Source organism: Ambystoma mexicanum, chromosome 10 (assembly GCF_040938575.1).
Source record: "Ambystoma mexicanum isolate Mex_15411 chromosome 10, UKY_AmexF1_1, whole genome shotgun sequence".
Lineage (NCBI taxonomy): Eukaryota > Metazoa > Chordata > Amphibia > Caudata > Ambystomatidae > Ambystoma > Ambystoma mexicanum.
The window spans coordinates 1,498,229,571-1,498,246,303 of record NC_090932.1 but is presented as its reverse complement, the minus strand read 5'-3'; the positions used below and the strand labels follow the sequence as shown (position 1 = coordinate 1,498,246,303).

The window sequence follows — 16,733 nt, the reverse complement described above, 5'->3', positions numbered from 1 at the left end:
TCACTTTAGTTTGTAAAATATTTAATCTAGATCAATGATGACAGTATACTTTGTGTAAATATAAACATGAGGTTTTATTGTGCAATCTCAATCATAATGAGCTTTTGTTTGTTGAATTTGCTTCATTCAATTTGTATGTTGATAGGTCATATTTTAGTAGTCCAAACGTTTTTTGGCTTGACAGTTGAATTGGTTCATTTAGTACTGTCATATATTTTGTTTCATTCAGTTCATATATTCACAGTCCTGTGTTGTTGGTTACTGAGATTGTTTGTGTGCTTCATTGTCAGTTGAATTTAGACTTCATTCAATAGTATATGTTTTCAAAATCTTGTCTTTACCTGCGTGACAGTAGAATTGCCTTCATTTAGTACTGCCATACATTTTGCTTCTTTCAGTTTATACATTTTAATCCTGTGCTAATGGTTGCAGAGATTGTTTTATTGTTGTTAAGTATCTAAATCTGTGCATCAATTCACAGAATCTGATATAAGTTTTTATTAATCTTGCATTTTCACACCCAGAGCAAAGTCCTACAAACGAAATCACCATTTTAATATTGAGAGTTCGAAAGATATATAATTGCATACACACAACAGAGAATTAGGATTATGGGATTTGGGGAAATCAATTTTGGGTTATGAACTGCAGATGGCAGAGGTGACATTTTGAGGACTGACCTCAGGCATATTGGAAACCAGTCCATTGAAAGGATGAGCAGTCTGTTTGGAATTTGGTTTCCAGAGAGCCACATGGGGAGAGAGTTTGCTGAATGATTGATTTCAGGCTGCGTCCCCTGTAGACTCTCCAAAATCAGAAGTCACATTTTCAACCCCGAACTGTCCATATACATTGACATGGGTAAACATGGAAAAATAAAAATGAAGGGCACTCCAGGAATGAAATTTGAGAACTGGAACACACAGATGCCAATACTCAAATGCCTCCTGTCATTTCAGTTGCATGGGACACAGAAGGAATTACCTCTTTAAAAACCAATGTACTTTGCATTGAAAAAACGAAAATTAAAAACGGAATGTATTTGGGGGACACATGCGGAATTGCATTTGTAAAATTAAGCACCATTTAAAATGTAATTAGTGGCATACTTTTGTCTGAGATCTCATGCATTCATTTGGCTGGGGGAGGCTATAGACATGGATTAGGTGTTTGTGCAACAGAAATGCATGCTAAGGGAGCCAATTCTATTTAATAAGGATTGTGTGAAGTGCAAACCTCTGAAATCTCTTCTCTTTGAATGCACAAACCGTTTCATTTGTAATACGGAAGATACGGTTTTTTCCTCTAAACATTGTACATGTTTACTGGTGAATAACCGCTCCAGCCCAAAACCTATACATGCTAAATTAAAGCTGTGCAGACATACATATATTAAAATTCTCACACGCAAATAGATTGAATGCAGTACACAGTCACAAGTGAATTTTAAGAAGCATAACTAGCTGGATTCAAAGTCACATCCATACACATAGCCTGCAAGTAACACTCCTGTTTAGCGAAAGTTGCACATGTATGTTTAGAGAAACCTGCCTCCACGCATTATGAGAACACAGTGTCCATTTGGGTTCAGGATAAAGTAAACTGAGCCCTGAGACCATTACTTCAAAACTACAGGCGGCAAATTAAAGCTGGCAATTGTCCGCAGTCAAATGGCTTACACATAACCTACACATTCACATCCTCACTCCTGCATAGGATAGTCACATTAATTGTAAATGTATTCTAAATAAACTGTTCAAGTAACTTCCTCCCATACCATACGTGTCTTGATGCTGGAGAAAATGAAATGCTTTAAATACACTTCTTCAATGATAACATGATGCAAGTGTATATGGACTGAAGCAAATGTAGAAAGAAAATATAAAAATGCTTAGTATATTTTATAATACAATATCTATAGGAAGACTGTTTGGATTAATGCTTGTATGGACTGATAATAGTGACATTTATATAGGCAGGTATTTGTTGGTTTTGCTATAGTATTGTGTTGATCTCCATGATGTAAAGCTGGAGACCCATTTTGTTTCAGTTACATTATTCTTTTAAAGAGATTTGGATTTCTGAAAACCACACCGTCTGTTCATTTCCCAGACTTGTGGAATGGGACGGTATACACAGGGAATGCGACACTGGCATGTTATACATACGTGAGCCGAAGACTTAAAATAAAAAGCACAAAATATCCCTACAATAGAATGCTAAATTATATAAGACAATACGGAGGTTTACATGACAGCAATGGAGACTAATCTACAATAAAAGGCAATATAAAAATAGCAGTCCTATGACATCTGCTTTATTCTAGAAACCCTCGCTTGATGAGCATGTTATAGTGAAAGAGTAATGTTTAATATAAAAATACTGACTAACTGTTCTTTCAAATGTTCCACAAAAAAACAAAAACAAAGTCCTTACTTGATGGCCAAAATGAGTAGTTTATTAAACTAAGTACTTACTCCATGCAGTAGCATGATGGAAAACCCAGCAGTAATGTTTGGCAGTTAAAAAAACAAATAGGACAAATAAATCATTATGAAATTGTCAAAGTGCCAATGATAAGAGCTATCCACAGTTGTATAGTACAGTAAAAACAAAGTTCTCAAAAGCGGTCCTTGCTTTGGCGACGTCCACTATAACTTTACTTAAATACAGGCATACGGTCGAATCACTTCTTGACTTCACCAAGATCTTCAATACTTTCATCATCCACCTGAAGAAAAAAAAAAAAAAAAAAAACACATTGATTGTAAGATGTGAAAGTATATGAATCATCCAGTCACTTCATCTATGTAGTCACAGCTTACCTCCGGCCACTTCTCTTGAATCACATCAATGATGTCATCTGTAAAATCTCCCTGAATGATGATTTCATCCTCACCAGTTACTGATGCGCCACAGGAGAATTTCTGAGCAAAAAACCTTTGGGCTTCCTTTAGATCAATTTCTGGGAGGAGAAAGTAATCATGTCAATGTAAAGTCAAAAAGGATGAATGGATACATATGTGCATCATGCTGCAAATGAGACCTACGTGCAAAGCCCCAATTAATTCCTTAATATTCATAAAGGAAGATGTAAGGCCTGATAGGCTTCAGCAACACAAATGTACTTCAAATCAAACTAAATACAATTCACTGTAAATGAGTAAACATGCCACAAAACATACATCTTTTGGGGTAAATACTGAAGGCACAGTTCTTTTAATGCAATAGAAGGCTAGGATCACCTTGTTCCGCAGTTCATAACAGAACTAAAACATGTATGCATAGAACACTACATGGACAGTCATACATCAGGCTATCGAATATCCACAACTGCATAAAACGTCTCCATGACAAAGACATCAAAATCCTGAACAGAAAATACTTGCTACCCAACTGCAGGTAACTGAGATGAACCCAAGTTACACCTTCCCTGCAATAAATAAATACCATACATTAGCACAGTGGGCATAGGTATTTCATCGGAGAAAACAAAATGTTTTTAACAATTTAGAGAATAAGTGGGAGTGGTGCAAAAAATTAAGTGTGGAAAGGTACGTGATGGGAAATAGTATCATAGGACATACATATAGTCGGGAGGAGGAAGGGTGGAGGATGAAGGGAGTATATGAAGAGGGCCCAGAACCCGACCGGGCAGGATTTGAAGTAGGAGTATTTTACTCTGCTCCGTCTCCCCCTTTTCTTTTTTAAACGTTGGGAGCAGAAAAGTAATTCCCATTACAAATGGCAGTATTCGGTAAGCGATTTTAAAAACTGTTCTTTCTTAATCCACACTACTTTGCACCTATTAATTCATGCAAATTATAAAATACATTTTTACCTTAAAGTTATTCTTCAAATCTGGCATTAACAGTAGACTATCTCCCTGTGGCGGATACCAATAAACCAAATAGATCTTTGGAGTAGGTAGAAGCAGGCGGCAAACAGCTATGGGTCAGTTATTTCCTAGGTTTACTTCCAGATTTGTTGTAAGTATTTGGCCGTTTATAGAGAGTAAACATGGTTGGTGCAGCACCCATCTATAGGAGGGCATGCACAGGAACGGGAGGGATCCTAGAACCAGACCAGGGTTTTCCGGGCCAGAATCAGGCCATAGGTTGGGGAAACCAAGAACCTGTGGAGGAGTGAGAGCACCAAGAATCCACCCAGGAGTGTGTGCAGGAGGAGCTGGGGAATCCACCCAGGAGTGTGTGCAGGAGGAGCTGGGGAATCCACCCAGGAGTGGATGCAGGAGGAGCTGGGGAATCCACCCAGGAGTGTGTGCAGGAGGAGCTGGGGAATCCACCCAGTAGTCTGTGCAGGAGGGGCTGGGGAATCCACCCAGGAGTGGATGCAGGAGGAGCTGGGGAATCCACCCAGGAGTGGATGCAGGAGGAGCTGGGGAATCCACCCAGGAGTGGATGCAGGAGGGGCTGGGGAATCCACCCAGGAGTGGATGCAGGAGGAGCTGGAGTGGATTGGAGGGGTACATGTTGAAGAGAACCAGGAGGGGAGAGGGAGCCCATAATCGAGGGGTCTGAGGCAAAGGCTGGCATATCTGGGATAAGTATTTGTTGGAGCTGATCATCCAGGTGAACATAGTGCATCCACAAGAAACGTGGAGGTGAAATGAGATTTATGTACACCAGACATGTTAAAAGGCTTGGATTAACCACTGCAGAGAAGGTGCACAGGACAGAGGTTTTGATGATTCATAGATTTGTCAATCTAAAGTTAGGGTTTAGGCTTGCTGAACAGTTAATACACTTATCAGATGACCAAGAAGACTTACCAAATGTGGCTAACCCTCCAACTCTCGTGACATATTTCTTTTTTGCTCTGGGAATTTTGGCAATTGTAATCTTTTGTGGTACAGTCTTCTTTTTCTGTTTTATCTGGCCTCTTCCGCCTTTGAGAACAGAAAAAATGAAGTGTTTGGTTGTTCAATTTGTACACATAAAACAAACTTCAAGAAGCACAAGACAAATATATGAGCACGAATATTATGCGAGGGATACATACAAGTTGTAGGAGTTGGTTGACCAATCTTTTGCAGTAATTTATAAAATTGTATAACTGGAAACAAAAGGTAATTTACTGTACCTTTTTCTACAACTGTTCATGGGCCCACACTTAGACGAATACGTTCTGGGTTTGTTTGGTGTTTAAGGACACAAACATTGAAACTAAAGTCGTTAAAGGTGAAGTGATCAAGGCTTCTTGAGACGAGGTCTACATGGTTACACGTTCACGTTACCAGAACCTTTCCATTACCAACAAATCGAGGTGCCTTCCTACTATCCAAGAAATGTCTTATGCATGTTAAAATGTTATTGCTACAGTGCAACTTTTGCCATTTGCATGGCCTCTTGCGCTTCAGGTCCTACCAATAAAACGATGGGATTGTGCGCACGTTAGTGAGATAAGAGACAAAGTAGATGCTGCCATTTGGTTGGTTGCTTGAGGGAGACTGGTAGTTACCGGAGGGCAGGGTGTAGGGTTGTGTGCACACTTTAGTGTAGTGGTTTTTGTAAATTGGTAGGAGTCAGCAGGTGTAGGATGGTAGTGCAGAGTCGCATGGGTGTCAGAGAAAAAGGCTGAGAGTCAGATGTTAAGATGCAGATTTAAGTTGCATAACTTGTATAGCACATCATTGGCCACTTACATCGCATCAAGGGCTAGTCTTGGACCAGCTGCCATGCAAACACCACGCAGAAATGCTGATCGCAGCATAGCACGAGAGCAGATGGCAGCAAAACGTGACAAGGCAAAGTGCATCAAGGCAGGTCATCAACTGAATCGAGGCGTAGATTGCTTCAGCTGACGTGGGCAGTGCCGCATACCGGGCAGGGCAGATGCTACGCCCTCACTGTAGTGATTGTCTGAATTCTGCAAATGCTAGCTGCTGAGGGCAAGGCACTTCCCATCACTCACTGCAAAATGACATGGTATTGAAAATACACAAAATAGTGTGTATGTTCCTCGATGCAGGCAAAGTACTCTGCACAGCTGTACTCCTGCATCTCGAGGCTGCAATCTCCAACGCTTGCAAATATTTAGGCTGAAATTTCACAGCATACTACAAACTATTAGGTCAAGTGACTGCGGATTTGTGGACGGCACTCCTTATCCATCCTGTCCAGGGCAAAAATGCTGTTAAGCGACAAAGTTTTGTGTTGCTGGTGCATAGCATTGAGACACTCTACACCTATTGGTTTCAAATCATTTACTTTTCAGACAATATACAAGGGAACACTTGGTTAAGGCGCCCTTGGTTACTAGGCTTCCCATAACCACATAGATAATGTTGATAACGTTTTCCTCTGTTGCTGTATGTTTAGATCTTGCATCCAGCTTGCTCAGAGTACTGACGTAGACTAAGCCTGTAAGGACTGCTGCATCTCAGAAGGATAAGGATGGGTTAACAAAACATGCCATCTATTCACACGAGTGCATAAAGGAAGACAAATGTATATCAATTCATGCAATGAGTCACTAGACCCGATGCTTCATTGCCAAGAACTTTATTTGTTATGGTGGATTCTTTCCTCTCTGTTAAGGGTGCAAGGGTAGTACTGGGCTAAACCTAGGCAACTGGCTTTTTTTTGTTTAAAGTAGTCCCTGGTCACCTAGTGGTAGCCGTGGTCAAGCAGTCAATGCCAATTCTTAGGAAGAGAGCAGGGGCTAACAAAAAAAACAAAAAAAACACAAAAAAAAAAAAAGTACCTGTATCACATTGAATAAGGGGAGGGTCTGACAGCTTGTAATGAAAATAAACGATCTTGTAGAAGGAAAGTAAAGGGCTGCAGGATCCAGTCAAGTAATGCAACCGTGAATAATCAAGAAGCAACAATCTGGCGTACAGTCCTTAAGTTACAGAATTGTGTTCAGGCGTGTGCAATTAGATTTGAGCTAGGCATTAAATCTCTGAAGGAGTGTGTGAAATTGAAGTTTCCTCTATTTTATCAGAAAATATTAGATCCACCGAAAGATTACCTATTTTTAGATTTGAATCTTTTATCTACTACTTCGAGTAAAGTCCATGCTAAACTTTTTTACCCATGTCAGAATATGATGCTAGAAGTGGGTACCACAGGTGGTGTCTTACTCCAGAACCTGTGCCGGGTTCAATTTGCCTTGTATCGAAAGGATTGCTTGGAAACGAGCAACACTACACAGTTATGTGCATTATAACCAACTAGTCAATGAATACAAAAAGTGAAGTGTCTTCTAACCTCATCTTCAAAGATTTCCAAATAATCATATGCGTGAATTGTTTGTCGATTTTTTGGGCATGAAAAAGAAAGTGAGACTTTAAAGCATTTGTTAATCACATGTCCTGCTTTTAATAACATTACACATTTCTGGGTTTTATCGACGTTGAGAATTTCTGGGCAATGTATCCTGGGTGGCAATTGTACATCTTTGATTTCAGCCACCCGCAGATACATTGCGCAATTACATTTGTTCCATTGATGTTTGAATCAACTTCATAGTAGGTCAGTTTTGTATACCACTTAGCAATAATGGTATGTTTAATTGTTATTTTATGTCAGTGTAATGTAATGTGAAAGGTTGACGTAGTATGACGTAGTACTAACCAAACACAACAACTATGTAATGCATTTCAGAAGACTCTCGAGGAGCAGAGCACCCAAGTAGAGTACAGGCCAACTGAGACCTTTTGGTACAAAGTTATACAATTTGTCCCTCATGGGTATCTTTGGACTTCTATAGGCTCAAGATGTACTTTTCAATAGGAAACGGGAGAGGACTGAATGGCTTCCAATTGGCTAGGATACTGGTCCTGCTGCTGAGCTGTATCCCAATGGTAAGAAAGGGGCAGTGACAAGTGATACACATCCTAAGCTGTCTCTATACAGTACACTAGTCCCAGTGGGGGTCAAATATCGAATTCCCATATTAAGTCAGTAATTGTAATTGGTTATTTATAACACGCTCAATAACATGAGGTTTCCAAGCGCGGCCCCGAAGATTGAACCTGTGTTGCTCCGCGTCATCTTACTTCCAAGGCGAGCGCATTGCTCCAGCGTTATCCTTCCGATATCACTGTCACTGCCAAACGATATTTTGATAACATATTACATATTATACGGCATAAAAGTTTTTACATAACCTCTTCAATGGTCAAGAGAAAGCATAAAACAAAAATGGGGTTGATGTCATGAGCAGAGAAAGGATATGTCAAAGCAACACATTGGAATCTGAAATATGTTTTTGGGCCTGGATTCATAGAGGAAAATCCTCAGGGTAACGCTATTAATGAGTTTTCCGTTTGCTCTTAGAAAAGTTGAGACCATTAAAATATTTTGTTAAAAAACAAAAAGGGAGGATTTTCTATGGATAATGGGATTATGTCAAGGCAGACGATGTTGGAATCTACAGTATGTGGACTGTCTCAAGGATTCAAATTTAAGGACTAAACTGCATCTTGAAGGCATGTATGCGATTGCCGATAAAAGGCCACTTCTTATGCTTATACCCAAGAATTTCAGAAACAGATTAAACAAACAATTGATGGAAAAAAACGATGTTCCACATCTCTAGGGGTCACTTTCAACCATCAAGCCAGGTATGAACTATCTGAACGATGGGCACGCCAGTATCTACTTACTAGCAAACTGGAATACCTTTTTCCCATAAAGGCCACATTTGAACATTTTGGAAAGGCCAGCAGCAAATCATGGTACATAATCTGCATCACGCCTCCCTGAAATGGATTTCAGCTTTTATATATATTTTTTGGAGCATCACAGTAGGATTAATTATAGCATTTACTACTATATTTGGCATACTACGTTCTACTTATACAAATACTTGTAAACGGAAAGATCTGGCGCTCGATGACAATTGATACCCTTTGGAAAACAAAAGAGGTGATGGCTGGAAGGGTTTGAATTATTCTGGACCTCTGGCATTGCTCTGGGCAACCCTCCAGACCATCGTTTTTCACTGCCAAGCCATTACAAAAGGGGAAAGTCCATATGCAAACAAGGCTTGGTCCCCTTCTGTGCAGGGTTACTTCAATTTAGTTCCCTGGCACAAGGGAACCACATCTCTAGCTTCCTTAATTTAAATTGCTTCCATTGCAAACCAAGACTACACCTACTAGAATGCACTGTTTCTTAAGCAAAAGCTTTGTTAATGGAAATGCTGCGATGTGGGCTAATCTGATCACCAGAAAAAGTGTAAACATTGCAAGTTAAAATGTATGCGAATGGCCTGTACCATCAAAAATAAGCTACATGGTATCCACGTCTTTGTATAAAGGTTCTCTCAATTTGGCGGGGCACCAAGAGATTGGAACATTTGAGGATTTTAACACTGCAGATACTGTTCCATCTTTGAATTTTACAGCTACCAAAACTGGCATGACTACTTCTATACAAATAATGTCTATCCTGTTATTGTGTTGGACAATGCCAGGTTAGGGTCCCCTGTAACTCCCCATTAGTGCTACTGGGTGGGTGTGTGTCTCTTTGGTGGGTGAGGAGTATGTGCTGGGCTGAGATCCCTACCACTGCCTTTTTTGCTTCATGAATTATACTGCCAGGAACTCTTCTTCTGTTGAGAACAGGTGGCACTCTTAAGAGTATAGAGGACTATTTAATCTAGAAGTAATTTTTGGCAAAGGAGGACCTGTATGTCCTATATAGGGCAGATACAAATATCTCCCCGTTTTTTTAATTGATATTTTATTTCTATCGTGCTCGTACACAAGTATTTCAGAGCGCGACAAGGCAAGGGAGGGGAACAGGGGAGAACAAAACATCTTACTAGGCCCAGTGACATTGAGAACGTGCAAGTGCATGGGTTTGTGGGTTGGATGTCATAGGGATGGTTCAAAACACAATGGGTTAACAACCTACTGCTTTGAACCATTCTAGCCTCACACCTCCTACATAAATGTCTCCTACTGTGCAACTTCGTTAGTCATAGAATGCAGTGACCCTCGCCACCAGAACAGAAACATTCTGTATCGAGGTATTTACCCTTCATCCTCATGAGATGGATGTTGGCAAAGTCCATGATCCATCTCTAGGTGAATGCTGTACATTAATTTCTGCTTTCTTGAAAATAAGTTATCACTGCAGCAGAGTGAATTAGAAGGGGCAAAAGAGGCATTCTCCATGAAAAATGCCATGTCTGCCAGTTAAATATTTAATCAGGATAGAGAATGTGTGCAATATGCAATGTATGTTAGAAAACTTGATTACACAATATAAACAGCAAGAAATGAGGCAAAAGTCTGCTGCCACTTAATGAACACCTGGGAAAATGGCAAAGCCTGATACTGGCACCAAACAATAGACGTTTACCTGCCAGGCCTACTTTTATCCAGGGGCCAAAAAGATTTTAAAAACGTGTTCCGGACAAAAAATAACTTGTCTCGAGTGTCCGGCTTTAGGATTTCCACACTCCTAGCTGTAGAGACACCCCCAAAATACATCAGGTTGTACCACACCACAATTCACAAATTCTGTCACCATCAGCGGAGCGAAACAGGTGACTTGCTGAAAAAGTAGTAGGGAGAAACGGGGTGTCTTAGTGGCACAATAATCCTGAGATTTGCATCTCTCATGAGGCCTTTGATATTGGCTAATCAGCAACACATTTAGAAAACCAGCTATTAAAAGTTAAAATCAGAGGGGGCTTAAAACAGAGAGGTCAGGAGTTATGATCTTGCAACGTTCCTGCACAGCCATGCGTCACTCCACTAGGTTTGCACTAGTGTTACAGAGTACTCTTCTAATGGCGTCATTATAAAGACTGGTTGTTTATTCATGGCGCCCATTTGGGTGTGGAATGGTCGTCACTCGTGGAATATCGCAAAACATGGTTTGGTGTAGGTTTTAATTTCACACTACTGCGTGGCTGGATACAGCTATGTATGCAGGACTCAAACCATGCCATTTTATCTATGCTGGTGGAATTCCCACACGATATATTTGGTGGGGAATTAAACATGGGTTGTAACACTCGTGGGATAACTTAAATGAGCTATGGTTATTAAATGGACACTATGGTCGCTTTAAGGCCCCAAACACAGAAGCCCAGTTATACATCAGCCTGCTCAGGAATACTGTTATCAGCTATTATGCAAATTTGGTGTGACCTATAAATGTGTCGCCAAACAGGCCCAAATGTGCATTTAAAAAAAAATTCCAATTGAATTTGTGAATAAAATGGAGAAGGAGGTAAGGAGTTTGTGAATTCGTACGAATGGCCAAGGCCCTTATTCATAGAGTTTTCCAATGGGTTTTTGCCATAGTAAAACGCTTCTGTGAATTGGGCCCTAAATCTTTATATATGAAGCTGAATGTATGTATGTGTGTGTGTATGTTTTTCCAGCTAAACAAATTCACACCGTTGAACCCACTGCTACCAAATTTTGCATGGAATCCTCATTTGTCTGTTGAAAGATTGTAGTCTATGTTTGGATGCAAAATATTCACTCCGTAGACACCCTCATTTACTGATGCTCACCCAGATTCACTACAGTAGGTAATAGGAGGCAGAATTTGGAAAAACGTCTGAAGCTAAATGTTCGTTGTGTTGGTTATTCCTTTGAAATGTATTATTACTGTATACAGTTCGAGTGTGTTCATTAAAACATTTTGAAAGGAAATTAAAAAAAAGAAGAAATGTAAACACATTTTTTATCACAGACTCCAAATATGGGGAATGGCAAGGTTACAGTGTACTGAAGTTCATTCACAAGAAGAGAGCACAATCCATCTTTCTTGAACATTTTCTCAAATGTGCTTAAGTCACACACCGCACAAAAAACAAACATCACTTGGAAAAGTTGCATCTGATGCAAAGCGAAAATCAATATGAAGAGCTTCTGAAACACAACAAACAGCATCACGACTTGCCAACCAGAGGACAAGAGCAACTTTCTCTAGGGCAAATGAGATGCCAGAGCAAACTGAAGCGAGACTTACTGACATGAGGACAAGAGAAACATCCTCCAGGGCACATGAAACACCACTCAAACAGGACACGGGCAACACCAGGTACCCCAGCTATGTATTTATAAAAGCACTGTTCATGTGTCCGTGCAAGAACATTTACAAGAAAAATGTTTTGACAAAAACGTATATAGCATGTTTTTAGCAGAAAAATGTTACATCCAAAACTGCACCAAACTAACTTGTCCCGTTGCTGAAAGAAAAAAGGCACTGTATGCGATGTATCCGTATAGTGCTGTGTGGATGCCAACGGTGGAGGGTGCATTAACAGAGCTATGTGCACCCTGACAAGGGGGGCCAACAGATGTATACATTCAGAGAATGGAGTTGTTATTATTATTTTTTTTTTTAAGAGAGTCGTGTGCTGCTAAGAGCAACACCTCAATCTTTGTGCCTGTGGAGGACAGCAGTGAGTGTGCAGAACTTCAAGGGTGCCAACTATGAGGCAAACTGGCACAGCTGTGGTTGTTAGAACTGATTTTCTTTATTCTGGCCTGGTTAACAGATGTAGAGAAGGCCAACCTAGTTTAGATTTAGAATTTGAATTCTGAATCGAGGTGAACCCTGTTTGCATATGCCTCCTCTAGCTTAGCGTAAACTCTAAACCTAGGTGAACCCCTTGCTCAACCGTATCTGCTTATACATGCATCCTTAACCATTGCGCAAACTCTCAATCCTCGCGAACCCCTTTTGCTCAATCGCATATGTACTTGCTATTACACTCACCCCAGCCTATTTTAGTAACTGGTTTGCAAGTGCCTGTATCTGCCCACTAGCCTCCAGCCCACCTATTCTTGCCTGCTTCCTGCACCCTGCAAACTTGCATCTAGCGTGCCTGTTTTAGTAATGTGCGCTTAGGTTGCTCGACCTACACTAGCCTACTATTATGCATCTACCACTACTCTACACAGTTCTACTTAGAACCATCCTCCACTTGACCACCATTGGCCACAATTGGATGACTACCCTTCACAACATGAACCTAGTTCAAACACAGAATCAGCTACATCATGGTAATGTACCCCCGGAGCAAACCAACATGGCCATTAAACCATGCAGCCTCCAACAGCGCAACCTTAGACTCCGCGCCAGACTCCCAAGAATTTATGAACCTTTAGCCAATGCCCAACCCGCCTCTAATCTCAACAAGCACACCCTGCTTACTACCAACAAGCCACTACACATAACCAACACCGACTACAACTCAACAGTCGAATCTTTAGAGATTCCTCCTCCCCTAAATGCCAACACAAAGCCCAACCGCCTTCTGCCCCACCCGCCCTACCTGGAATAAAAAGGGCCCTATTAAAGGCCCGCTCTATGGTAGCCTATGCTGAGAATTTGGATTTCTTGGCCATCACGGAATCCTGGCTCCATCCCGCAGCAGGACCAGCCATTATGTTAGCTATCCCAGACAATTACACTCTTATACGCATGGATCGCACCACATCTAGAGGTGGTGGCCTGGCTATAATTGTCAAAAACAACCAAACCCTAAGACTCTCCTCACCCCATAAAACCAATTCCTGCAAATCCCTCACAGCTAAACTCACCATTGCCAACAATCAAACCATCATTATCCACCTGATTTATGGACCACCAGGCCCCATAGGCTCCTTTGAGGAAGACCTCACGAACCTATTATCTGACAATTTAAAAAACTCCACTCAAAGCCTCATCCTAGGCGACTTCAACCTTGGATTCAATGACCCACGTGACCCCAATGCCATACAAATTAACACCACCCTGGAGGAACTAGGATTCTCCCAAAAGATCACAGATCCCACACAAGGGAAGAACCCTCGATTGGATTGCCGAACATAACTGCCCAACTACTATCACCTCTATAATGCCTCAGCTATGGTCCGACCACTACATGGTATCCTTTACCTTAGAAGCCACCACACCTATGAACAACAGTACCCTAGCCCCCACTGCACCTACTAGAAACAAAAAAAACATTACCCTCTGAAAATCTTATCCCCCTCATTCTCCCCACCTTAAATTCCATTTCAGATCAGTCTGACCCAGCCTCCATGGTAGAAAAATACAATGAAGTGATGCTCGCTTCTCTGGACACTATCGCACCACTGAAAATTAGGAAGAGCAAACCCCGCCAACACCCAAATACCTGGTTCACACCCTTACTGAAAGACATCAGACAAAAGAAACGCCTAAGCGAAAAAAACCTGGAGATCAGACCCCTCAGACACCAACAAAAACAACCTGAAGAAATTAGCCACCCTGTACAAAAAACAAATCATTTTAGCTAAACAAACCTCCTACAAAACCCGTTGACTCGAGCCAAATCCAACACAAAATAATTGTTCGCCATCCTGAAGGAAGTAGAATCCCCCACCCAAGCTCCCGACTCCTGCCTCAAGGACAAGAACTGGTGTACAGGCATACAAAATGCCCGTGCCAACAAAATAACAATGCTTCAGGCAAAGATCAACAACAAAAAAGCGTCCATAACTGGCCCAAACACTGTTAACATAGGCCACCCCCTCCGAGGCTACCACGAACCCATTACCGACTCTGAAACCTCTGGACACCCCCCCTCCCCCTTCTACTTTCGCAGTCTCCACCAAAGAAGTCGAGAAAGTCATCCTCACCCTCAAACCCTCTAATTGCCAGGGCGACCCATTTCCAGCCCAAATCATAAAAGACGCCGCCCGCGAACTCTCACCCTTCATTACTAAACTTATAAATGCCTCTTTCACATCAGGTACCATACCCAGCAACCTGAAACATTCCTGGGTCCTCCCCCTCCTCAAAATGCAAACCTTGGACCCCTCCATCCCAACCAATTACCGCCCCATAACCACTGTGCCGTTCCTATTGAAAATCCTAGACAAAGTAGCTTGCCAACAAATTCAGCACCACCTGGAACTAAACCACCTCCTAGGAGTCCGACAGTCCGGCTTCAGACCACAGCATGGCACCGAGACTGCACTCCTAGACCTTAAGGCACAAATAGACCCACTAAGAGATAAAGGCACAACTTCACTCTTACTACTCCTTGACCTCTCTGCCGCATTCGATCTGGTAGACTATGTAATCATCTGGTCACGGCAGCCTGCTTCTCCCAGGAAGCAGTCGCATGGATCCAGTCTTTCTTAGATAAAAGGACAATGCGAGTCTTCTCTCCTCTAGCAGCTGCTGACCCCGCACCCATTACTTGCGGCGTACCCCAAGGATCCTGCATATCTCCCACCCTCTATAATATCTTCACAAAGCTCCTTTTCGATGATCTAGACAGTCTTGGTATCACCTACGCCAACTATGCAGACGATACACAGATCCTCATCCAGTTGACAGGAGATTATGACAAGGATTTGGCCTTTGTGAATAGAGGAGTCTACCTCATTATCCAGGCATGGATGGCCGCACACGGTCTATGCATGAATGATGACAAAACTGAACTCCTCATTCTAGGCACTTCTTCCAACATCAAAAAACTGGGCCCCAACTCCTTCATAATTGACAATAACATCATTACTGTAGCCAAAGTAGTTAAAACCCTCGGTTTCTATATAGACTCCACGCTTACCTTTGGTAAACAAGTGAATTCCATGGCTTCAGCCACCTCCTACACCTGCAAGCTAATTAGAGCAGCCAAGCCTTTCCTCTCACCTAATAGTTGCATCATTCTAGCAAGGGCATTAATCCTGTCAAAACTAGATTACTGCAACTCCCTCTACATAGGCAGTAACAAATACATCACCTCCAAAATTCAGACACTTCAAAATAATGCCCTGAGAGCCGCCCTAAACTTCCCTAAAAATGCCCACATATCAGACGTTAGGAGATCTACCAACTGGCTTTCCACTAAAGACAAAATCATCCTCAAAACAGCCTCCCTTACACACAAATGCCTCAACCATGCAGCCCCGCAATACCTTATAGACAGATTCACCAGACAAACAGCCTCTCGCCCCCTTACGAAAAGCTAACTAACCTTTTGCTAGTATCCAGATTCAAACTTACTAAACCTGGCGGGAGTAGCTTCGCTGTTAAAGCGGCACAACTGTGGAACTCCCTTCCAACTGCTCTAAGGGAAGATCTCTCTTACCACAATTCAGATCCAATCTGATCCAATGGCTAAAAGATCATGATGTCTAACACCGCCCTACTGTCATTTGGGATCTCATGTATATTTTGTATATTTGCTCTGCTCTATTTATCCATCACATCTGCATTCTTGTAAACTCACTGTACATACTTCTGTGATTTTTTGACACTACATGTCTACAGCATTGTAACCGTAGCTGTACCCCTGTTTATTTGTAACGAACAACCCTCTTTCTGCCTTCACGCCCGAATACCCTTGGGTCTGGTGCGCAATATAAATAAACAAATGCAAGAGGATTCACTTGCCGCGGTCAGACTGCCCCCTATCACAGGTCCCTCTGATGCTGGAACCACACATTTTCACAGAGGCATGTCATATCGCACAAGCTGAGACTCCTCCTCAAAGCCCCCCCCCACCCACCGCCTCCCTCCAACTTCCAGGACTCAACTCGGAACAGCGACGTCTGCAGCATGGTAGCCCAAACTCTGAGCTCAAGAGTCACAGCTCCTTCGCATGACTGCTGGAGATCTTCAACAAGACAGGGCTCTTCCAGGACAGCTACGGAGGTTGGTCGCCAGGCATAATTCCAACACCTCCATGGTCTCCTCCCCCTCGCAAGTCTTGCAGCTTGACAGGATACTGGCCCTCTTATCCAAAAAGCC

At 41.9% G+C, this 16,733-nt stretch overlaps 1 protein-coding gene across 2 annotated transcripts in view; it reads right to left on the bottom strand.

Moving 5' to 3' along the window:
• Positions 1-2,436: 2,436 nt before the first annotated feature.
• The window catches only part of DENR (density regulated re-initiation and release factor), a 64,964-nt gene continuing 50,667 nt past the window's right edge, over positions 2,437-16,733 (bottom strand). For both annotated transcript variants that reach the window (XM_069619630.1, XM_069619631.1), the window contains 3 exons: positions 4,793-4,909; positions 2,826-2,965; positions 2,437-2,731 (listed from right to left, as the gene is read on the bottom strand). In XM_069619630.1, coding sequence (XP_069475731.1) covers positions 2,687-2,731; positions 2,826-2,965; positions 4,793-4,909 — 302 coding nt within the window. In that variant the 3' untranslated portion in view covers positions 2,437-2,686. The remainder of the gene's footprint in view (positions 2,732-2,825; positions 2,966-4,792; positions 4,910-16,733) is intronic.